We start from the raw sequence: 25115 nt of genomic DNA, 5'->3' as shown, positions 1-25115 counted from the left end.
AGTATAAATAACGTGAATGAAATAAAACATTATGCTAGAACAAATTTGCATTCTACATCATTAAAATCAACATACGGTTCAAGTACCCTATGTCCCATCTACAACTGTTCTTGTTTTGTACTTGAACAATATTAGGAAAAGAATATTCCCTGAATATTCAAAATTATACAGACTCCTTAACACCTCTCATTTACTCTTTTTCATTCATTTATTTGTTCATTCATATTTCGCGTACTCTCCCCCTGTATCCCCCTCCAGTAAATTTCTTAATGATTAAATGATTCGAGAATAGGAGAGCAGGGGGACAAACGGTTCTTAGTCGATGTTGTATACTGTTACCGAGCTCAAATTAGGAGATAAGTGAGATCTGCGGAGTGAAAATTTTGTATTTTTTAATGATAAATCCTTCACGGTTAAATAAGACTGTGATTACTTATGATTTGTGCCAAATCTAGGTCGAAATTATATTTTAATATTTGGCTGACTAGTAATTACAAGAAATGAGCGGGATAACTCAGACTTTGCTCTGATTTGTCTATATTTATTATAATGGAATTATAATCTTCCCGTGGCTGAAAGTCAAAAGGTGTGTTATATTTTGTACTAAAGAGTAGTGTTTTTTTTATAATTAATATGGACGTTTTTATTTCGCTGTTGGAGGGGGCGACCGAAGTCCCCTCCATTCATTAAACACCTTCATTCATAAATCACCTAACTGTACCTCCGGAATAAGCGTGGTGGAGGCTGGCATATTTCATGACATTGCACGGTGGTTTGCTCCTAAGGAACACTTTTTTGTTACTTGACAAATGTCTAAATTGTCTAATTGGAACGATCTCTAAAATTTTAACTGTTATTAATAATCACTACTTGTTATATTATTCCTGTTAATATTTGCTTTTGTTTTCATATTTTCATAAGCCTTTGCATTTATTTAAATTAATTATTATTTAATTTAAACTTAATAATAAGATAGGCTATTTTTGTTAGTTCATAAAACAAGATCATACCATTACAAAGTAAGCAGTTGAATTTTGCAATGTGAAAAAGTATAAAATTAAGTGCAACTTTAAATAAATAAAGCAAAAAAACTATCGAAATAAAACTAAATGAATAGTGAATTAAATGGTATTAACTATATTTTAAAATAATAAAAATGTGTAAAACTGGATCTAAATTTTGTTATAAAATTAATATTTTTCAGTCTCATTGTTACGCGTTCGTTTGGTCATAAGGTAAGTACTATATTCGCTTTTCGCATTGAAAATTTCGTGTTTACTTTATTAACAGTTCAATATAAAGCAGACAAATTAACTCAATTGATGCGCAGTTTCTTGTTCCTCTAGATTTCGACAAGGCTTTACAGGAATAAGTTTGTTTACATTTATAATTTTGATTATTTAAGGAAAAGTAATCGCAAAAACAAAGAGGGTTTCAACTCGAAAACCGAACATAGTACCCACCTATATATGTAAATTTTAACTAGAGTTTTAGTTGTGTTCCCCCCTGGAAAGAGATTTGTTTGGCTTACTAGTTAATAATTTAAGATTCTAAATTGATATCAGCTGCTTTCTTTTGCCCGTCTTTGTGTTATCGCCTTCAGACCGAAGCAGTCTGTTGTTATACCCTTCACCACTACTGTGGTACAGGGTATAATAAGTTTGTGCATTTGTATGTAACGCCAAGAAATAATTGTCATAGACCCATCTTTTAGTATACCGATCGGCTTAGAATTAAATTCTGAGTCGATTTAGCGATGTCCGTCTGTCTGTCTGTCTGTCTGTCTGTCTGTCTGTCTGTCCGTCTGTCTGTACATGTAATTTTGTGCACAAAGTACAGGTCGCAGTTTAAGTCCGATCGTCCTCAAATTTGACATAACGTCTTTCTTCGGGTAGAAGACAATTGCTATTGATTTTGGAAAAAATCGGTTCAGATTTAGATATAGCTGCCATATATAGTTATCACCGATTTGATCATAATTCACGTATTTATGAACCGACGTTCTTCAAATTTTGTACATCTGAATGTTTTGTCAGTCCCGTAAAAACTGCCAAATATCAGCTAAATCGGTTCAGATTTATATATAGCTCCCATATATATCTTTCGTCCGATTTGGACTTATATGGCTCCAAAAGCGAGAGTTTTGCCCTGATTTGCTTCAAATTTTGCACAACGAGTACGTTTAATAGTATCGTTAATTGTGCCAAATTTAGTTGAAATCGGTTCAGATTTAGATATAGCTCCCCTATATATCTTTCGTCCGATTTTGACTTATATGGCTTCAAAAGCCAGAGTTTTGGCCTGATTTGATTAAAATTTTGTACAAGGAGTACGTTTAATAGTATCGTTTATTGTACTAAATTTAGTTGAAATCGGTTCAGATTTAGATATAGCTCCCATATATATCTTTCGACCGATTTTGACTTATATGGTCCCAAAAGCCAAAGTTTTGCCCTGATTTGCTTTAAATTTTGCACAACAAGTACGTTTAATAGTATCGTTAAGTGTGCTTAATTTGGTTAAAATCGGTTCCGATTTTGATATAGCTCCCATATAAATCTTTCGCCCGATTTTCGGTCATATGACCACGGAGGTCAAAGTTGTTATCCGATTTACGTGAAATTTTGCACAGGGAGTAGATTCAACATAGTAACTATGCATGTGAAATTTGATTGCAATCGATTCAGATTTCGATATAGATTCCATATATATGTTTTTCCTATTTAGGCAAAACTGGCCGAAATACCTACATTTTCCTTATCAAATCGCCACTGCTAAGTCGAAAACTTATCAAAATGACTCAAATTTTCCTATTACTCTATTACACATCTATCGACCGATAAATCATAAATACACTTTTGCGAAGTTGCCTCAAAATTGGTTCATATTTAAATGTTTCCTATATTTTCTTACTAACATTGTGAGGTGGAACTCAGCGCATTAGCCGACTTAAATGTAAAATCTATAATTATTGCAGAACTCTGTACAGATCTGCTCAGATATACAGAATATATTTGTATGTATTCATATAGCATCCAACATATGGACGGATTTGATATGGTATCGAAAATGTGGACTTACAAAGTGGTGAAGGGTATAATATAGTCGGCCCCGCCCGACTTTAGACTTTCCTTACTTGTTTTTATATCAAAATATGAATTTTTGTGTGGTGTTTGTTAATTTATGTTCGCGTTGCTCTCTTATTGTTATGCGCGTAAAGAAATATATACGCTTTGTTTTGCTTTTTACCGACTTTTAATTTTAAAACTGCTACAAAAAATGCAATGTTTTTTATTTTTATTTTTATTTTATTTCAGAGTATCTATCGTTATATTCAAAAAACTCTTAGTCATCAATAATATCGCATTACATATTATTTTATTTGAAATTAGTCATTTATTTTTTTAACTAATCATGTAAACAAGTTCCTAACATGTTAAATACCGACATACTATTAAATAAAACATTCTACCACAAGAAGACTGATTCAAATGATACGATTCGAGAAGTTAAATTTAAAGTTTCTACGTATTTAACAGGTTGGCTGATAAGTCCCCGGTCTAACAAAGAAAAACACATTTTTTTTTGTCAAAATTCGTTTTTATTATTCAACATGGTTCCCTTCAAGAGCGATACAACGATTATAACGACCTTCCAATTTTTGATACCATTTTGGTAGTACTCCTTCGGTTTTGCCTCAAAATAGGCCTCAGTTTCAGCGATCACCTCTTCATTGCAGCCAAATTTTTTCCCTGCGAGCATCCTTTTGAAATCTGAGAACAAGAAAAAGTCGCTGGGGGCCAGATCTGGAGAATTCGGTGGGTGGGGAAGCAATTCGCAGCCCAATTCATGAATTTTTAACATCGTTCTCAATGACTTGTGCCACGGTGCGTTGTTATGGTGGAACAACTCTTTTTTCTGCTTCATATGGGACCGTTTTGCCGCGATTTCGAACTTCAAACGCTCCAATAACGCCACATAATAGTTACTGTTGGTGGTTTTTCCCTTCTCAAGATAATCTCAAGATAATAATAAAATTATTCCATGCGCATCCCAAAAAACAGAGGCCATTACTTTGCCAGTGGACTTTTGAGTCTTTCCACGCTTCGGAGACGGTTCACCGGTCGCTGTCCACTCAGCCGACTGTCGGTTGGACTCAGGAGTGTAGTGATGGAGCCATGTTTCATCCATTGTCACATATCGACGGAAAAACTCGGGTGTATTACGAGTTAACACCTGCAAACAACGCTCAGAATAATCAACACGTTGTTGTTTTTGGTCAAATGTGAGCTAGCGCGGCACCCATTTTGCACAGAGCTTCCGCATATGCAAATATTGATGAATGATATGACCAACACGTTCCATTGATATCTTTAAGGCCTCTGCTATCTCGATCAACTTCATTTTACGGTCATTCAAAATCATTTTGTGATTTTTTTATGTTTTCGTCGGTAACCACCTCTTTCGGGCGTCCACAGCGTTCACCGTCCTCCGTGCTCATTTCACCACGCTTGAATTTTGCATACCAATCAATTATTGTTGATTTCCCTGGGGCAGAGTCCGGAAACTCATTATCAAGCCAAGTTTTTGCTCCCATCGTATTTTTTCCCTTCAGAAAACAGTATTTTATGAAAACACGAAATTCCTTTTTTTCATTTTTTTTTCACAATAACAAAAGTTGCTTCACAAAAGACGCTCTGTCTCACAAACTAATTGACTTACAGACGTCAAATTTTGACAAGAATCATTTGAAGGTTGGTACTATATAAAAATAATATACATTTAATACTAGCGACGCCATCTATGTGTCAGACCGGGGACTTATCAGCCAACCTGTTAGACTAGAAGATTCTGAGTTTGCAGATATTGAATTTATAAGAAACAGTTTTGTTTGAGTTTTACTGGAATCTTAAAACCTCGATACAGGGTTTTGTGTCCGGAAACTCATTATCAAGCCAAGTTTTTGCTCCCACCGTATTTTTTCCCTTCAGAAAACAGTATTTTATGAAAACACGAAATTCCTTTTTTTCATTTTTTTCACAATAACAAAAGTTGCTTCACAAAAGACGTTCTATCTCACAAACTAATTGACTTACAGACGTCAAATTTTGACAAGAATCATTTGAAGGTTGGTACTATATAAAAATAATATACATTTAATACTAGCGACGCCATCTATGTGTCAGACCGGGGACTTATCAGCCAACCTGTTAGACTAGAAGATTCTGAGTTTGCAGATATTGAATTTATAAGAAACAGTTTTGTTTGAGTTTTACAGGAATCTTAAAACCTCGATACAGGGTTTTGTGTGCCTAAAATACAAGATTTACAATTTCATGAAAATTGGATAAAAACTACAGCTTCTAGAAGCCCTAGGAGTAAAATCGGGAGATCAGTCTATATGTGGGCTATACCAACACATGGACTAATGAGCCCCAGTTCGGTTACACCTATTTGTGATCCTAAAATGCCTCCAGATTTCAAACTTTAGGCAAATCGGATAGAAAGAACGTTTTCTAGAAGCAAAAAAAAATCTGAAGATTGGTCTATATGGGGGCTAATCCAAAACATGGACCGATAGACATCATATGTGGTCCTAGAAAATACAGTTTCTAGAAGCCCAAGAAGTAAAATCGGAAGATCGGTCTATGTGGGGGGCTATACCAGAACGTCATCAATCTATTCCATTTTATCATTAAATAGTTCTGACTAGAGCTCGACCGAAGTGGGGTTTTTGGCCGAAGCCGATGTTCGGCAAAAATTATTATTTTCCTCAAATTTGTAATTAAAGGAATTTGGTGTGTTTTAGTTCAATATTAGGATATTTTTTTAACAAATGCATATGCATCAATATGAAGTAAATTATTCGGCTTCAATTAATCGGCCTCTTGACGCCGAAGGCCGGACCACAGCACAATCCCGCAGGCAGAGGACATTCCATATCGGAATGTTTTAAATGGCTCGGGAATAACACGAGGCCACAAAACGTGACCTTCACAGATTGCCGGAGGGCAATTAAGGCAATAACAGACATTACAGTTCGATCGCGAACCGTATTGGAGTGCAAGCGCATGATCAACGAATACTCAGAATAAGCATTAACATTATCTTTTTGGTGTCTTTATTTCCACCGATAGACTCCTTTCGATGTAAATTGATGTTCCAACTAGATTTTTAGAATGTTTCAAAATTTCGGCAACTTCCGATTTCATCCTAAACTCTGCCAGGACCGTCATCCCGCACCCATTCACAAACAAATTCCTCGCTGTCGTTCTAGTCCCTTAAAAATTAACTTCTTTTTTGACACATCTTCTTCGAGTTGTCGTATACGATTCCTGTCTTCTCTTTGGCCGTCTCTTAACATATTTATCTCATCTTTTAAAGACTTATTCTCATCGGAAAGCCTGTTGACTTAATTTTTAACTTCGTTCATATGCTCTTTCAAATCTGACAAATCATCCTTTTTTCATCGAGAGCCAAAGACATCGTACTATGCATTAAACCCATAACATCAGACACCCTCCCTACTTCATTGTGAGTTTCTGTTGTTATTTCTTTGTGTTTTCTTTTCGATGATTGAATTTCGGATCCCCCTGTATTTGATGTGGTGGGGGTATTTGAATATGTATGATTCGACATACTTTAAGGGATTTTTAAATTCAAAGTATAACAGTTATGTTATGTGTTTGTTAGAGGCAACGCTGAGCACTATCCGTATAACAATGTGTCTATTTTATTTGCGAGCACCAGTTACAAGAAGAATCTGAGAGGATACAAGCGAGAACGCCTCAGCACAACTCTTGGAATGGTTACTGCAGCAGTATTGATAATACGTCCGAGGCAATTGGATAATGTCCAGTGAGAAGACGCTGGATATACTATTGGACACACAATTTCCTGGAAACCCCATGGTTGAACCATGTTCTGGCGGTGCCACAGCGGCTCAATGGTCATTTCCTATAGAGGAAATTCTATCGGAATCTAGAATAAAATGGGCTTTAAATTGCTGATGGAATTACTCCGGCGGAGTTACAAGCATTGGAGGAAAGAATTATCCCCTGGTTGTCGGCGATATATATGGGATGTATCAACCAGAAAAGTGGAGGGAAAAAGAAGTCGTTTTCATACCTAAAGCGGGAAAAGCCTCTCACTCGAGTGCTAAGGATTTCCGACCCATCAGCATATCCTCATTCCTACTTAAGACTTTGGAGAGGATGATAGACAGTGTTACCGTTGTGCGACTTTAGTCGCATTTTTCTTTTTGACGTCATGCGACTTTTTGTGCTACTTTTTTAAAATATGTAAAATGTGCGACTTTTTATAAGTGCTCCCTAAAAAATAATCGCTTCTTTAACATATGTTCCAAACATATTTTGTAGGAAGCACATATATTATTGGATACTGCCGAAACATTAATATGTTTGTTTTATGTGAACATATTATATGTTTGGAAGCATTTTGAGCCCAAAAATATTATATGCTTGGAAGAATTTTTCCCAAAGACGATTGTGCTCATTGCCTAACATACTCGTAATTTTCACTTCCACGAAATATTTTAGTTCTTGGCACCTTTTTCTGTAATATAAATAATGTTGAAGAAATTATTCACTTTTATAAATTTTTTTAAATTTTACCTTTCGCCTGCACAGAGAATCGAACCGAGGACCATACAGTTTGTAAGCCAACACACTATCCACTGGACTACGTAGCTGTTATAGTCCCCAGTAGATAATTATCGTTATAAGTTACATTTATATAGAATAGTTTGCAGCGCCCACGAGCCTCTGCAAACATAACATTATTTAACAGAAACATACATTTGTTTGCCACGTGGAGCAGTGGTTAGCATTTCTGTCTTGCATGCAAAGGGTCGTGGGTTCAATCCCTGCTCCGACCGAACACTTTTTTTTTAATTTACACATTTATACTTATACTATATTAAATTTTTATAATAAAACTTCGAAATGTGGGTTATTAAAGATTTATAGTCAGTAACAGTGCTTGATATAAACGAAATTGACTGATTTTTGGATAAAATATTATTTTTTTATTGCAAAAATAACAATTTTGTAGCAAACAACTGTTTTTGGTACAAAACTTTAAAATTTGGAAGAAATTCAAGAACTGTAACAAAAGAAGAACGTGGAGGCGATGATTACTGTAGCAGTAATGAGAATACGTCAGAGGCTTCCAGACTACGGAAGGTACTAGCATCCACTAACACCGCTCCAGGTTTCATTAAAACATCGGAGGGCAATTGGACAACGTCCAGTGAGGAGACGTTGGAGGTACTTTTGGACACACACTTCCCTGGAAATCAGACGGTTGAACCATGTTCTGGCGGTGTAACAGAGGCTCAGCGGTCATTTCCTATCGAGGAAATTGTATCGGAATCTAGAATAAAATGGGCTTTAAATAGCTTTGGACCATTCAAATCCCCCGGACCTGATGGAATTACTCCGGCGGAATTACAAGCAGTGGCTGAAAGAATTATCCCCTGGTTGACGATGATATATAAACGATGTTTAAACTTAGCATATATTCCAGAAAAGTGGAGGGAAACAAAAGTCGTCTTCATACCTAAAGCAGGAAAAGCCTCTCACTCGAGAGGCTTCCTACTTAAGACCCTGGAGAGGATGATAGACATGTATCTTAGAACTAGCGTGGATTCAAGTTCTCGCTCGAAACGACAGCATGCATACTCGAAGGGCAGGTCTACTGAGACCGCATTACATGAACTAGTCAGCTTTATTGAAAGCTCACTATCTGTCAAAGAATACACAATCGTGGCGTTTCTAGACATCGAAGGGGCGTTCAATAAAGTCCATCCGAGCTCGATATTAAATGGACTGACAACTCTGAATGTTGATCCAGGTATACTTAGGCTGTTAGACGAACTTCTAATAAAGAGACGTATTTCAGCCACACTAGGGCACGCAAACATACAAAGGTATGTGAACAGAGGCACTCCCCAAGGAGGAGTTCTATCACCACTTCTTTGGAATGTTGCTATAAATAACCTTCTGGTTTCCCTAGAAAAAGAAAGGATAAAAGTGGTGGCATACGCAGATGATGTGGCGCTAGCAGTCAGGGGACAATTCCCATCCACAATCAGAGATATTATACAGAGAGCTCTCCGGATGACTGAGAAATGGGCGAAAGATAATGGTCTTGGTGTAAATCCAGCAAAGACAGAACTAGTCATGTACTGCAAAGATAGCAAAACTCCCACGGTTTGGCCCATTTCCTTAGGGGGTACTGAAGTTCCGTTTGGTGAGTGTGCAAAATACCTTGGCGTTATTTTGGACAGGAAGCTTAATTTTAGGCTTAATATTGAAGAGAGGGCGAGAAAAGCCACGGTAGCTTTGTACTCGAGCAAAGAGGCAATAGGAAAAAAGTGGGGACTAAAACCAAAAATTGTGCATTGGCTATACACGGCAGTAGTTAGACCTATAATGCTATATGGTGTTGTAGTCTGGTGGCCGGCACTTCAGAAACCGACTTGTTTAGATAAGGTTGAGCGTATGGCGAACTTATGTATCTCAGGCGCATTTAGTAAGACAGGAACAGACTCCCTTAATGTCATGCTACATCTATTGCCTTTAGACATTTTGGCCACACAGTCAGCTGTGGTCGGAAAAAATGTACGGTCATAGTTCGGTCCTCAAAGTAATGCCAGATGTGCCTAACGTAGTGGATTACACCCTGGCAAAACCACTTTTCGACAAAAAGTTTGAAACTCTAATTCCCAACAGTGAGGCGTGGTGTACACAGACCCCGGGGAATAAAAGATATATAGATTTCTATACTGATGGCTCCAAATTGGATGGCCAAGTGGGTTTCGGAGTATATTCTAAAGAATAGCGAATAGCGAAAAGATTACCTAATCACTGTAGTGTTTTTCAGGCTGAAATATTGGCAATAATAGAGGTGGTGAATTGGCTGAGAAGTAATGTTCCAACAAATAGTCAACCTGCAAAAAAAATCTTTGGACTCTGTGTTCCTTAACTCGAAAACGGCCATAAACTGCCGCAAATCTCTCAACGAGATGTCTGAGCAGTACAATATTCACCTAATATGGGTGCCTGGCCATAGGAACATACCGGGGAACAGCGAAGCAGATGTGTTAGCAAGGCTAGGAACTACCTTACATATTCCAGGGGAACTAGAATCTGTTGGTATGCCTCTGGCCACCTGCAAGCTCTTACTGCGTGAGAAGGCTGTTATGATGGCCAATATTCGATGGGAGAATTGCAAGGGTTGTAACGACACCAAGCAAATATGGCCCCATTTAAACTTAAACCGCACACTAGATATGCTAGTGTTCTCAAGGCGTAAGATAGCACTCCTGATATCTGCTATAACGGGTCGCTGCCTGATAGGCGAATTTGCAAAAACTATAGGTGCGAAGTATAATGACTATTGTATAAGCTGTCATGATGTGGAAGAAAAGGAATCAATTAAACACCTCTTGTGTGAGTGTCCTGCTTTTTGTGTAAGGCGTAAGCGAATTTTAGGAGCATATAGCTTTAGATTACTGGCGGACCTGGAAAACGTTAACTTAAGCAGTTTGTTAATGTTTTTGGAGCAATCTGGTTGGTTCCACAAAAGTAAATAATAGAGAAGGTTAAGTGGTTAAGACTAGAAGTGCCCATATGTAATAGGTACTTTTAGTTAAATGTGGTATCACAATGGACTGAATAGTCTAAGTGAGTCTGAAATTTAATCGGGCTGCCACTTTAACCTAACCTAGCCTAACTCCATAGACCCCCTTGGCTTCCCTCTAGGGCATGCAGCTTTCAGTGAGATGTTGAAGGCCTTAGTAATCCTCTCCACTGCGTGTTCGATTTCTTGCACAGTGCTCATATTTGTCTCTGGTATTTCCGGTATCATCATATTGAACGATTCCCTATACCTATTCCAAACAGCTTTCCTAACATTTGGCGGAAATATAGTCTTGCTGGTATGAACATCTAATTTGAAACTGGTGTAGCGGTGATCTTAGAAGCTATGTTCGCTTAAAACCTGCCAATCAGATATCATTTCATTCAGATACATAATATTTGCATTTGGCTAATTCTAAACTGGCAACGACAGTGTCAGTATTGCACATTGAAGGAAGCAGAAACAAGTTGAGCTCGTTTTTAGCAATTATACAGGCTCGATTTTCATCATTACCAGTATACTGCAATAGTTTGAACCCCGGAGTACTTAATTCACATATTTTGTTTCTATAAACATATGGTTCTTGAATAAGAACTATATCTATGTCCCCTTTCATCAGGAGAAGTTTTAAGGCAGCACATGCAGCCTTACAATGGTGAAGATTTATCTGGAGGATCCGTAGGACCATCGAGATTTTCAACAACAATCGAGTCATCAAGAATGTCCTCTTCAGAGATCTTTGGTGAGTTTTGAGGCTGTAGCAACATCATCTCGCATGCGGTGTCTATCTATGTCTGCATCTTTGGTATCTCCCTCGACTTCGCAAGAGGATCCGCTTATTTCTGATTCAGACAGAGGCTTGTTCATTTCCGAATCCTTTAGCTGATCGTTTTTGTATGCCTTCATTTGGATATAATGAAAGCCATAACGTACACGGCCCTGAGACTTTGCTAGATGTGGCAAAGACTGAGTGTAAACACTGCACGCCGGTACATCCACTTCATCCAAACGCCCAACCTTCCAATCAGCTTTTGGAAGATCTGGATTGAATTGTTTTAGTCTATTTAAAATAGATTCAGGGTCAGGAGGGTTTGCAGGTATCCACACATGTGCTCTAGTTCTAGCCGGTATGTCTTTCTTCTCGACTAACTGTAGAGCAGCTCCTTCCCAAACTTCACCAATTAGTATCAAAGCAGCTTTAAAACACTCTATAGACCCCTGGTCCTCAAATACGACTAGCATAAATCGTCCTTGATACCAACCAGCCTCTTGGTGTCGAGGATCTAGGCCGGGAAACTTTTCCAGCACCTGTGAGTAGATGACAGACATCGTGTTCTCAATTTCCCCCATTTTTGCTTTGGAACCATACCGCCCAATGCTCCTTTATTAATGATAGTCATCACAAGGCTGTCTTTAACAACTGAGGCAAACGATCTTTGATCCCTTTTGGATGATGGCAGCTCATCCGGTGATCGTTCCCTTTTTTCAGCTTCAAGAATTCCTTGAGCCCATTTTAAGGAATCGCTTTGTTTAGACGACAACGTGCTTGGGTCGAACTGGTCCTAATTTCTTTAGGATAAACAAAGCATTTTTGTGTTCCTTGAATCTCTTTCGTGAGGGATTACCTTCGATTTCGAGTAACGGTGAATCGAACAGACCGATATCCCTTCTCTCGCCAAGCCAACACTTGAGGCACTACTCCTCCCCAGTCTCGAAGGCATTCGATACGGTCAACCATGTCACACTATTCGAGGACATTGAGAATAAGTCCCTACCGGCAGGAACCAAGCGTTGGGTTCTGAATGATCTGTGCGGACGCCAGTCGTACGTGGAATTCAGGGACAAGAAGTAAAAACCCCGTAGAGTTAAACAGGGAGTTCCCCAGGTTGGGGTGATATCTCCGGCACTGTTTAATCTCTACCTGTCCTCCATTCCACCACCTCCTGATGGCGTCGAGATTGTATCATATGCGGACGATTGTACAATCATGGCATCCGGGTCCATTATTGATGATATATGCGATCGATTGAACGTCTACCTCGCTGATCTTACCAGTTATTTCACTGCAAGAAATTTGAGGATATCTCCCACCAAATCCTCAGCCACACTATTCACTACATGGGCGGCGGAAGCACGCAGGCAGTTGAATGACAGGAATCCGACCACAAATTACCCCAAGATTCTCGGGGTCACATTCGACAGCCTCTTTTAAGTCGTCCGCCCATGGCACTGCAATTTATGATAAGCTCCACTGTAGAAACAAGGTCCTCAAGTTGCTTGCCGGCAGCACTTGGGGTGCGGACAAAGAAAACTTGTTGACTCTATAGAAGGCAATTGGCCGGTCAGTGGTAAACTATGCAGCGCCAGTGTGGACACCTCAAACGAGCGACACGCAGTGGAATAACATACAGACCTGTCAGAATGCTGCCCTTAGAACTGCAACAGGGTGTCTCTGCAGGACACCCCTGAATCACCTTTATGCGGAGACCAAGATCATCCCTGTGCACCGACACAATTACATGTTGTCAAAGCAGTACCCTTGGGTTGCTATCGAAGCAGTCATCCAAATCACCATCTTGTGGATAGACAACCTCCACCCAGGAATGTAAGGGTTGTTCTTAACCTTCTAGAGGAATGTAAGGGTTGTTCTTAACCTTCTAGAGAGATCCAGCGTTATAAAGAGAGCCTCTAGATCAGACAGCATACCAGAGAGGTATGAACAGGATTCATGAGGATACTGTAGCTGAAGCGGAGAGAAGTTACAATGTTAATCCTGTTCTCGAAGTCCGACCACCGCCCATATCACCGGAGGAGAGAGTCAACTAAGATCAGGCAAGTGCAGTCGCCTCAATTCCAACTTATCAGTGATTGATAGCTGCGTAGCTGACATATGTCCCATCTGTAATCTAGGGCCACATGACACTCGTCACCTTTTCGCTTGCCCAGCTAAGCCTACCCGTCTCACCCCCAGATCTCTCTGGACACACCCCATCCTTGTCGCAGAGTTCCTTGATCTGGCTACTAGTTTAACTACATAAGCATAGAACAAAACGGATGAAACTACATTAAAAACTGTTACAACAACAACAACCAGGAAAACCGATTTTCGTCGATAGCAGAATATATCGATGAACGGAATACCAATTAGTGGCGACAGACGAAAAACGACAAAAAGCGTCGGCGATGGCGATGGCGACTTCAGGAATAAGAGTGTATAAATTAAATTTCGGAGAAATAGACGCGGAATAGTTCCAAAATGGCTGTTTTCTTCCTTCGAAATCGATTGTCAACACACGCATTTTTCAACGCGAAAGAATGGTTAAGGGAAGTTTTTTTCGTGCCAACAAACATACTACCCATCCTTAGGGGCTATTAAAAATGTATAGGTACGCATACTGCCATCTTGTTCTGATTTTGAGGATCAGGGGGTGGGAACAAAGTTCTTCCGAACTATAACATCTTGTTTGTGGTTGAATAGATAAGGAGGAAATATTTGTGGTCCACTCTAGTTTATTTGGCAATTTTGAAAGGTCGATTCTCGTAGTGTATTCGAAATAAAAGTGTTGTTACTTTATTCCTTCTTTATATGATCTATTGTTAGCATAATCGGTATCGCAGCACTGAATCTATTTTTTGCCAACATATATTAAAAAAATTAATATCGTACTTACATTAGGTGTACGGCTACCATCCGAGAATCCTATAGCGAAATCTGCAAAACCAGTAGTTTGCAAATCAAAACTAGCTTGAGCAACGATCTTCGCATTGAACATAGAAATATAGAAAAATTTTAAAATACTGCAATTAGCATTCCATAAATTATGAATTAAATCTTACGTCTGGTTGTGTGCCACTTGGTGTGCCAATCTTAAATTTATTTAAATCTAGACTGCTACTTCGCCCATGACGATTGGGTCGTGGTGGTGGCAGCGGAGGTGGATCCTTTTTGTTGACAAGCATGGATGTCGAGAGAACACTACCAGAATTTGCTATAGGAAATGCCAAGCTTCCATTGTCTGGTATATTGGATATATTTGATACTGCTGCTGATTCTCTTTGAGGTGGTGGAGGTATAGCTCCAATATTTTTTGTTGGTATTTTTTTCGCTTGTGGGCGTTGTATAGCTCTCAAGTCATTATGTTGTATAGAGTCGCGATGATGTGAGGTGTTATGTGATACAATGTATGGGGTAGATTTTGGACTTGCTTCTCGTATGGAACCAGCACTGTCCTGATCCTGATTGTTTTTATCGTTAATTGGAACAGCAGGTGCATTCGAAGTTATAACTCCACCTATGATTAAGAAAACGAGTTCATATTTGGTACCACTTGTATTAAATTAAATTTTAAAAAATATATAAGCCTACCAACAGGAGTTACTCTCAATGGCACTGGGTGTAATATTTGCGGATCGGAGACAACAGCTCGTACAATTCGTAGCATATCGAAATTAATGGGTTTCGGACCGGGACTAGATACATTTGAAGTGGGAGATTCATTAAATTTTGTCCATTGATTTGGCTGCGTATCCTAAAAAATATTTTATAAATGCATAGTTGCTCTGGTTAAAATGCATGATCGCCACTTACGGTTGTTATAAACTGCAAATGCTCATCGGTATTTACACCAGTTGTCCATAATGAACAATCTTTACTTGTGTTAAATGCCATGTTCGCCATGGGTACATTTGCGGGCGGTGAAGGAGCTGCTTTTGGAGAATTCGAAATGCTACGGGTTATTTCGGGAGGGGGTATGGCAGGTGGTGTCAAAGAATGAAGATTTTTTGCACTAGTATTGGTACAATGGCGAGAATTGACACTTGCCTAATGAGCAAAGGGTTTAACAGGGAGAACTAAATGGAAATTTTGCAGAATTACCTGTGATGAGGTGGAAATTGTGCTTAAATTCATTGATGTGGTTTCATTCACCGTACGACCACAACTTTCGACATTGGCGCACAAAGTTATACCGGTGTTTATTCCAATTATTGTATTATCAGTATCATCATCATCTTCATCCAAATGGAGTAGATCCGCCTCTGCGGGTTCTTGTGAAGTAATTTGCCCTACAAGAGCTGTGTGCTGCAGAGCAGTTGGATGCAAACATACTGGTAATGTAGCTGGTAAAGGTATATTATTCCTTCGCAAGACAACAAGATGCATGGCAGCTGTGAACTCTGCGAGACTTAAAGCTCCATCGCGAGTAACGTCGCACAATTGCCAAATGTGGCGCAATTCTTCAACAGGGATTCGAGATTTTTCGAAAAATAATCTAGAAATGAGTGCATTTTTTAATGTATTTCATTGTTGAATTTTGATTGGAAATATATAATCATTTCAATATATACCTGGCGACTTGACCGGATAAAAGACCGTTAATATCATGCTGTACGTTTTTGAATTGATTAAAATAATATTCACGTTGTTCTGGAGTTATTTGGTAAACAGTTTCTAAATCTGATTCGTTTTCATCGTCGCTACTATGTCGATCAGAGGATTCCTCTTCTGTTCCCAATAGTTGCCTATGTTCATCTCCGAGTAATCCATGCCACAGAGATTCTTTTGCCCATGGCCTTTCGGCGACACTGTTAGTTGGAGTAGGACTATCGCTATTTGTACTCCATGCTTCCGGCGACCCTCTCCCACGATGATGCTGAAAACATCATTGTAGTTAAATTAATATTTTCTGGTATCGGTTTTAATATGCTCGAAAATGTGTAATATACATATGTAATATAAAAATCTGTTACGTTGTTAATTTGAGGTGTTTTTAATTACCCAATAATTAAAACCCAGTTCTCTTCAATATCTCCGTTCGAGAACCCGATAATTTTTGTAATTATCACAAATATTTTACTGGAAGTCGTTCGTTTACACCAAAAAGCCAGCAAAAGAGAGCCGGAGAGAGACTACATTTACAGTTATGAGATAGAGAAATTGCAAGTGTTTGCTATAGATTTTTTCCCCTGTAAAATATTACAAACCATAGCTGGTTATTGATAACAAAGTACCAGTACAATGTACATGTTCGGCAACTAAGATTGGAAGTTAAATAAAAAGAATCCGTTTTTTTGTTCTTAATGTCCAAAATTTTAATGTGCAAATAGTTACTGGATAACGTTCGTGTACTTTTCAGCAATTGTAAGCAAAGAGAGTAAAATACACTCTTACTCTCTTGCTAGTTTTTACTGCATAGTTTTTGCTGGAAAAGTATGCGAACAGACCTAATAGGGATAGTCTACAATTTATTTGCATAATACGCCTTGCAGACTATAAGTTTATCTGGACGACAGTGGTCGTGTCAAACATATCAACTCTCTTTTTTGAAATAATGTTATAATTTGGTAATTTAGATTCAGTATCTTTTTCTTCATAGTTAAAAATTTCACTTAAGAGACATATACCGTGGTGCAATGGTTAGCATGCCCGCCCGTCGTGGGTTCGATTCCTGCTTCGATCGAACACCAAAAAGTTTTTCAGCGGTGGATTATCCCACCTCAGTAATGCTGGTGACATTTCTGAGGGTTTCAAAGCTTCTCTAAGTGGTTTAACTGCAACGTGGAACGCCGTTCGGACTCGGCTATAAAAAGGAGGTCCCTTGTCATTGAGCTTAACATGGAATCGGGCAGTATTCAGTGATAAGAGAGAAGTTCACCGGTACCACAATGGACTGAATAGTCTAAGTGAGCCTGATACATCGGGCTGCCACCAAACCTAACCTATATCAATTTGAAATTTGTTGAGATAGAAATCCAGAAGATTTCTATTTTTTGTATATTGTATTGAAGTAGATTCACCATGTGTGTGATTTGATTAAGATGTGTGTGCAATTAAATTTGCTGATGTGCTGTTTATAGCTTTTTGAAAAATGTTTAAGGCAGAAAGTCCTTCTTGACAGTTAGCTGCTGTAAGGATCACTGACATTTGTTGTGTGAAATTTGAGACTATATTTTCCATCTAAGAGACTTTCATGCTGAAAAACTGATTTTGAGGGGAATTTTATATCAGGTTCCACAGAAGGTAAGAATCTTTTGGGAGTAGTTGCAGCTATGCTGTATTTTATTCTAGTGATTTTTTCTGTTTATTTCTTCAGTTATAGACTTGGTTGGAACTTTGGTTTTTTTGGATATTGTGTGAAATTCGATTTCGTATTGAGGCTCATGAAGAATAGCGTAATAGTTTAACGTTGTTTCTTTTTGATGACATTCCTTTCGTGAAAGATTTGACAAAGCCATTAAGTGTCTAATGTTTTCCCCATCTTTGTATATGTAGCACTTATCAGAATCCATTGCATTATGGCCATTCTGATTGCAGAGAATACATCTGGGAGTGAGACAAATATTTTGGCATTTAATAGTGGGCATGCAGCAGAGTGAGCATTTGACGTCCACTGTTTGGGCAATAATGTTTTGACCGCAAAGTAAAAACCGTTTCCTTGAGCGACATCTGTTTGCGATGTGGCATAGCCTACCACAGTTTTTGCACAACCGTACTTGTGGAACGTATAACTCCGTTGCAGCGATGGTATTAATCATGTAAATCTCTTTTACAAGAGTATCCGATATCAAGCCATTTTTAATTGTTTCTGATGCTACATACCTGCCATTCTCATTTTTTATTTTGAATCTCTCGATAGATACTGTATCGAATTTATTTTCCGGATTGATAATAACTTCATTAACAATTTCCTCACCATTGAATTGAGTGGGCCCATATTTGATTATATAAAATTTTTGTAAAAAACGGTCAGGAATGAAAGCTCTTTGGTTAACCATTAGTCGACCTGTAGACGGGTCGACAGGTGGCGACAATTTGACAAGTCGGACCTTTTCCAAGGTAACGCCATCAAAAGGAGGTAATCTCTCAAGAAATTCAAGGAACGCAGAAATGCTTTGTTTATCCTAAAGAAATTAGGATCAGTCGACCCAAGCACGTTGTCGGCTAAACAAAGCGATTCCTTAAAATGGGCTCAAGGAATTCTTGAGGCTGGAAAAAGGGAACGATCACCGGATGAGCTGCCATCCTCCAAAAGGGATCAACGATCGTTTGCCTCAGTTGCTAAAGACAGCCTTGTGATGGCTATCATAAATAAAGGAGCATTGGGCGGTATGGTTCCAAAGCGAAAATGGGGGGAAATTGAGAATGCTTTGTCTGGCGTCTACTCACAGGTGCTGGAAAAGTTTCCCGACCCAGATCCTCGACGCCAAGAGGCTGGTTGGTATCAAGGACGATTTAAGCTAGTTGCATTTGAGGACCAGAGGTCTATAGAATGTTTTAAAGCTGCTCTGATACTAATTGGTGAAGTTTGGGAAGGAGCTGCTCTAGAGTTAGTCGAGAAGAAAGACATACCGGCTAGACCAAGAGCACATGCGTGGATACCTGCAAACCCTCCTGACCCTGAATCTATTTTAAATAGACTGAAACAATGCAATCCAGATCTTCCAACAGCTGATTGGAAGGTTGGCCGTTTGGATGAAGTGGATGGGCCAAGACGGCATGCAGTGTTTATATTGAACACTCAGTCTTTGCCACATCTAGCAAAGTCTCAGGGCCGTGTATGTTATGGCTTTCTTTATATCCAAATGAAGGTGTATAAAAACGATCAGCTAAAGGATTCAGAAATGGACAAGCCTCAGTCTGAATCAGAAGTAAGCGGATCCTCTTGCGAAGTCGAGGGAGATACCAAAGTTGAAGACATGGATAGATACCGTATGCGTGAGGAGGCTTCTACTGCCTCAGAACTCACCAAAGTTGAACCTATGGTTATTGCGAGAGTCACCGATATCTCTGAAGAGGACATTCTTGATGACTCGATTGAAGCGGCTGATGTGACGGTTGTTGAAAATCTCGATGGTCCTACGGATCCTCCAGATAAATCTTCATCATTGTAAGGCTGCATGTGCTGCCTTAAAAGTTCTCCTGATGAAAGGGGACATAGACATAGTTCTTATTCAAGAACCATATGTTTATAGAAACAAAATATGTGAATTAAGTACTCCGGGGTTCAAACTATTGCAATATACTGGTAATTATGTAATTCGAGCCTGTATAATTGCTAAAAACGAGCTCAACTTGTTTCTGCTTCCTTCAATGTGCAATGCAGACACTGTCGTTGCCAATTTAGAAATAGCCAAATGCAAATATTGGGTATCTTCGGTCTATATGGGACATGACAGGGAGATGCCTCCATGTGCCGTTAAGACCTTAGTTGAGGAGTCACTGAAAACAAAGACGAAACTCATTATGGGATGCGATGCGAATGCGCATCATAGTATATGGGGAAGTAGTGATACTAATGCAAGGGGACAGTCGCTAATAGTTTATTTTGCGTACTAATCTGGTAGTTTGCAACAAGGGAGATGCCCCAACCTTTGTCACTAAAAACAGGCAAGAGGTTTTGGACATCACCTTGGTCTCGCAAGAACTGAATGAAATGATATCTGAGTGGCATGTTTTAAGTGAACACAGCTTCTCAGATCATCGCTACATCAGTTTCAAATTTGATGTTCATAAAACCAAGACCATATTTCCGCCAAATGTTAGGAAAGCTGACTGGAATAGGTATAGGGAATCGTTCAATATGATGATACCGGAGACAAATATGAGCACTGTGCAAGTTATCGAACACGCAGTGGAGAGGATTTCTAAGGCCTTCAACATTTCACTGAAAGCTGCATGCCCTAAAGGGAAGCCAAGGGGGAAAAATCGACCACCATGGTGGTCTACGGAGTTAGGTAATATGCGGAAATCGTGCAGGAAGCTCTTTAACAAAGCAAAGTCCACCAGAGCTCCTGTGGATTGGGACGCTTACAAGAAGAATCTGAGAGGATACAAGCGAGAACTGAGAAAGGCTCAGCATAACTCTTGGAATGATTACTGCAGCAGCATTGAGAATACGTCCGAGGCTTCCAGACTACGGAAGGTGCTAGCATCCACGAGCTCCGCTCCAGGTTTCATTAAAACATCGGAGGGCAATTGGACAACGTCCAGTGAGGAGACGCTGGAGGTACTATTGGACACACATTTTCCCGGAAATCAGACGGTTGAACCATGCACTGGCGTTGTCACAGTGGCTCAGCGGTCGTCTCCTATCGAGGAAATTGTATCAGAATCTAGAATAAAATGGGCGTTAAATAGGTTTGGATCATTCAAATCCCCCGGACCTGATGGAATTACTCCGGCGGAGTTACAAGCGGTGGCTGACGGAATTATTCCCTGGTTGTCGGTGATATATATAGGATGTATCAACTTAGCATATATTCCACGACAGTGGAGAGAATCAAAAGTCGTTTTCATACCTAAAGCGGGAAAAGCCTCTCACTCGAATGCGAAGGATTTCCGACCAATCAGCTTATCATCATTCCTACTTAAGACTCTGGAGAGGATGATAGATATTTATCTTAGAACTAGATTCATTCAAGTTGGCTCTCGAAACGACAACATGCATACTCGAAGGGCAGGTCTACTGAGACCGCATTACATGAACTAGTCAGCTTTATTGAAAGCTCACAATCTGTCAAAGAATACACAATCGTGGCGTTTCTAGACATCGAAGGGGCGTTCAATAACGTCCATCCGAGCTCGATATTAAATGGACTGACAACTCTGAATGTTGATCCAGGTATACTTAGGCTGTTAGACGAACTTCAAGGAAGAGACGCATTTCAGTCACACTAGGACAAGCAAACATACAAAGGTATGTGAACAGAGGCACTCCTCAAGGAGGAGTTCTATCACCTCTTCTTTGGAATGTTGCTATAAACGACCTTCTGGTTTCCCTAGAAAAAGTAAGGATACAAGTGGTAGCATACGCAAATGATGTGGCGCTAGCAGTCAGGGGAAAATTCCCATCAACAGTTAGAGATATTATACAGAGAGCCCTCCGGATGACTGAGAAATGGGCGAAAGATAATGGTCTTGGGGTAAATCCTGCAAAGACAGAACTAGTCATGTACTGCAAAGATCGCAAAACTCCCACGGTTAGGCCCATTTCCTTAGGGGGTATTGAAATTCCCTTTAGGGAGTGTCAAAATACCTTGGCGTTATTTTGGACAGGAAGCTGAACTTTAAGCTTAATATTGAAGAAAGGGCGAGGAAAGCAACGGTAGCTTTACACTCGTGCAAAAAGGCAATAGGGAAAAAGTGGGGACTAAAACCAAAAATTGTACATTGGCTATACACGACAGTGGTTAGACCTATAATGCTATATGATGTTGTAGTCTGGTGGCCGGCACTTCACCAGCCGACAAGTTTAGACAAAGTTCAGCGTATGGCGTGCTTGTGTATCTCAGGTGCATTCAGCAAGACAGGAACAAACTCCCTTAATGTCATACTGCATCTATTGCCTTTAGACATTTTGGCCAAACAGTCAGCTGCAACAACGGCTGTGCGGTTGCGCGAGCTATCGCTGTGGTCGGAAAAAAGTTACGGTCACAGTTCGGTCCCCCAAATAATGCCAGATGTGCCTAACGTAGTGGATTACACTTTGGCGAGTCCACTTTTCGACAAAAAGTTTGAGACTCTAATTCCCAACAGTGAGGCGTGGTGTACACGGACCCCGGGGAATAAAAGATATATAGATTTCTACACTGATGGCTCCAAATTGGATGGCCAAGTTGGTTTTGGAGTATATTCTAAAGATCTGGAACTTCGAATAGCGAAAAGATTACCTGATCACTGTAGTGTTTTTCAGGCTGAAATATTAGCAATAAGAGAAGTGGTGAATTGGCTGAGAAGTAATGCTCCAAGCAATATTGGCATTAATATATACTCAGACAGTCAACCTGCAATAAAATCCTTGGACTCTGTGTTCCTCAACTCGAAAACGGCCATCGACTGCCGCAAATCTCTTAATGAGATGGCTGAGCAGCACAATATTCACCTATTATGGGTGCCTGGCCACAGGAACATACCGGGGAACTGCGAAGCAGATGAGCTAGCAAGGCTAGGAACTACCTTACATATTCCAGGGGAACTAGAATCTGTTGGTGTGCCTCTGGCTACCTGCAAGCTCTTACTGCGTGAGAAGGCTGTCATGATGGCAAATGTTCGATGGGAGAATTGTAAGGGTTGTAACGACACCAAGCAAATATGACCCCATTTAAACTTAAACCGCACACTAGATATGCTAGTGTTCTCGAGACGCCAGATTTCACTCCTGATATCTGCTATAACGGGTCGCTGCCTGATAGGCGATTTTGCAAAAACTATTGGTGCGAAGTATAATGACTATTGTATGAGCTGTCATGATGCGGAGGAAAAGGAATCAATAAAACACCTCTTGTGTGAGTGTCCTGCATTTTGTGTAAGGCGTAAGCAAATTTTAGGGGCATATAGCTTCAGATTACTAGCGGACCTGGAAAACGTTAACTTAAGTAGTCTGCTAATGTTTTTGGAACAATCTGGTTGGTTCAACAGAAGAAAATAATCGAGAAGGTTCAACGGTTAAAACTAGAAGTGCCCATATGTAATAGGAACTTTTAGTTAATTTGGTATCACAATGGACTGAATAGTCTAAGTGAGCCTGAATCTTAATCGGGCTGCCACTTTAACCTAACCTAACCTAACCTTGGTTAACCACATTTTTTGTGTTTGGTCTAACGTTAACACAAACAAAGCGGATGGTTTCCCAACTCTTCAACACGCAACTTATAACTGACCATGTGAAAAACAATGATTTTCTAAATTTATCTCCCAAACACTAAGCGATTTGACTTACGACTTGTTAATGGTCATTGCGAACGCAAGGCGAACTGGAAATTGCAATCGTTTGAAGTCAAACGGAAGATCGGTCGGAATCATTTGTATTCGAAGAATACATATATTTTCACCTGCGTACTTTCCGTTAATAATGGTTGCCTCAATCAAATTCGGCATAAGTCTTTTTACCGAAAGTTGAGTTCCGTTGCAAAGTCGCGGTGGATTCAAATTACGCAATATCATAACAACCGTACCAACTTTGAGTTGCTAATTGTGTGGTGGAAATCCTGATAACTCCAGAGAGTTCAAAAGCTCAGTTGGATAACTTACTACATCATCGGGATTTCTTACGTAATCAACGGATTTGTATGTTACCAAATCGCCAGCAATTTTTGATTGAATGGTGAAATTCAGTGCGTGTACATCATTATTTTTTGTGGCAAGAATTGCTCGTTGACTTAACCAAGCATAATTCTGATAATTCTCATTAATATTTGGGAAAACATTTTCAATAAGAGCTAATTGAGAGTCTACAAATTTGCAAAAGTCGTTGGTAAGAGTAATTAAACAGTTGTCGCATCAACTGGAATTTGGTTTCCATTTCCAACAGCTAACAATTGTTTGGAAAATTGTGCAGCACTTTGATCATTCTGAAATTAAACTCTCATATTAGTGGTTAGCGATAATGTTTTTACGTTATTCCATAAAGGTGATGCCTTCAGCCAAGCATTCAATTCATCTGCAGGCGTTCCACGGGGAATTACTGGCAACGTCTGCCTGAAATTGATTGCCAACAATATCATCAAACCGCCAAAGATGTTGTTACTTCGCCGAAGATCCTTCAGTGTGAAGTTAAGTGCTTCAAGTAATTTTTTATGTGCCATTGTGCACTCAGAAGAGTCGCCGCAATTCCAGATGATGCTAACGCCAAAGCTATGTTACATCTTGATCGAATTGTGGCCAAAACCAATGAAATGACAAACGTTTTCCCTGTTCCTCCATGTGCGTCCAGAAAGAATAGACCACCAGTATTATTGCCCACCGCTTGCATTATTGTTTCGTATACTTGTTTTTGCTGTTCATTCAGCAACGGCACATTATTTCGAACGAATTCCAGCAATGTATCAACATTGTATTGCAGCTCTCGATTTAATTCATGGTTGAATGCATCGATCGATGTGGAGCAATCGTTCCTACTTCAATCAGTAGCAATAGTCAAGCATTGATCCTCAATCGGAATCAATCCTTCATTGTAGATTTCATTGGTTATTTGGATATCAGGATTATTCGTTTGAAGGAGCAAGCGATACAAAATATATTCACATATGTCGTCTTTGTATTTGTTCCATAACTGATTTGGTTGTGAAGCAAAACATGTGGTGATGATAAATGCGAAAAGCGTTCGTATTTGGTACGCATTTGATGAAATAACTGAATCCGAAATGTTAAATCCCAATGAGAATCGTTCTCCAGCAAAGCCATTAGTTGATATGCTTCTCGATATGCCCATTCACAGTCTTCAAATGCGCGAAGGATTTTGGTGCACGAACACTTACCAACAGCGGTCGCAAATAAAAACATTCATCATTTCTAGGATGCGAATGGATCTGCTTCACACATTGCAAAGAAGCTAGTCAATGTTGTCGATGGTGGTCTCTCAGCTCGTTGTGCCAATTGGCCATTTTTCAAACCCACGGCGGCGGGTTCTGTGTACCGGATTGACCCGATGGACCTCACCCATTGGCCAGCGGCT

At 39.5% G+C, this 25115-nt stretch overlaps 1 protein-coding gene across 2 annotated transcripts in view; it reads right to left on the bottom strand.

Annotated features, from left to right (window-relative positions):
• Window positions 1–25115, bottom strand: part of Reps (RALBP1 associated Eps domain containing) — a 199330-nt gene that overhangs the window by 78076 nt on the left and 96139 nt on the right. For both annotated transcript variants that reach the window (XM_075295784.1, XM_075295783.1), the window contains exons 4-9: window positions 16012–16316; window positions 15542–15935; window positions 15254–15487; window positions 15032–15194; window positions 14503–14957; window positions 14337–14423 (exon numbers count right to left, since the gene is read on the bottom strand). In XM_075295784.1, the coding sequence (XP_075151899.1) occupies window positions 14337–14423; window positions 14503–14957; window positions 15032–15194; window positions 15254–15487; window positions 15542–15935; window positions 16012–16316 (1638 nt within the window). The remainder of the gene's footprint in view (window positions 1–14336; window positions 14424–14502; window positions 14958–15031; window positions 15195–15253; window positions 15488–15541; window positions 15936–16011; window positions 16317–25115) is intronic.

This window comes from Haematobia irritans, chromosome 2 (genome assembly GCF_050003625.1).
Source record: "Haematobia irritans isolate KBUSLIRL chromosome 2, ASM5000362v1, whole genome shotgun sequence".
In the NCBI taxonomy this organism is placed as follows: Eukaryota; Metazoa; Arthropoda; class Insecta; order Diptera; family Muscidae; genus Haematobia; species Haematobia irritans.
Note: the sequence above shows the minus strand (reverse complement) of the source record. Positions and strands in the feature narration are given on the sequence as shown.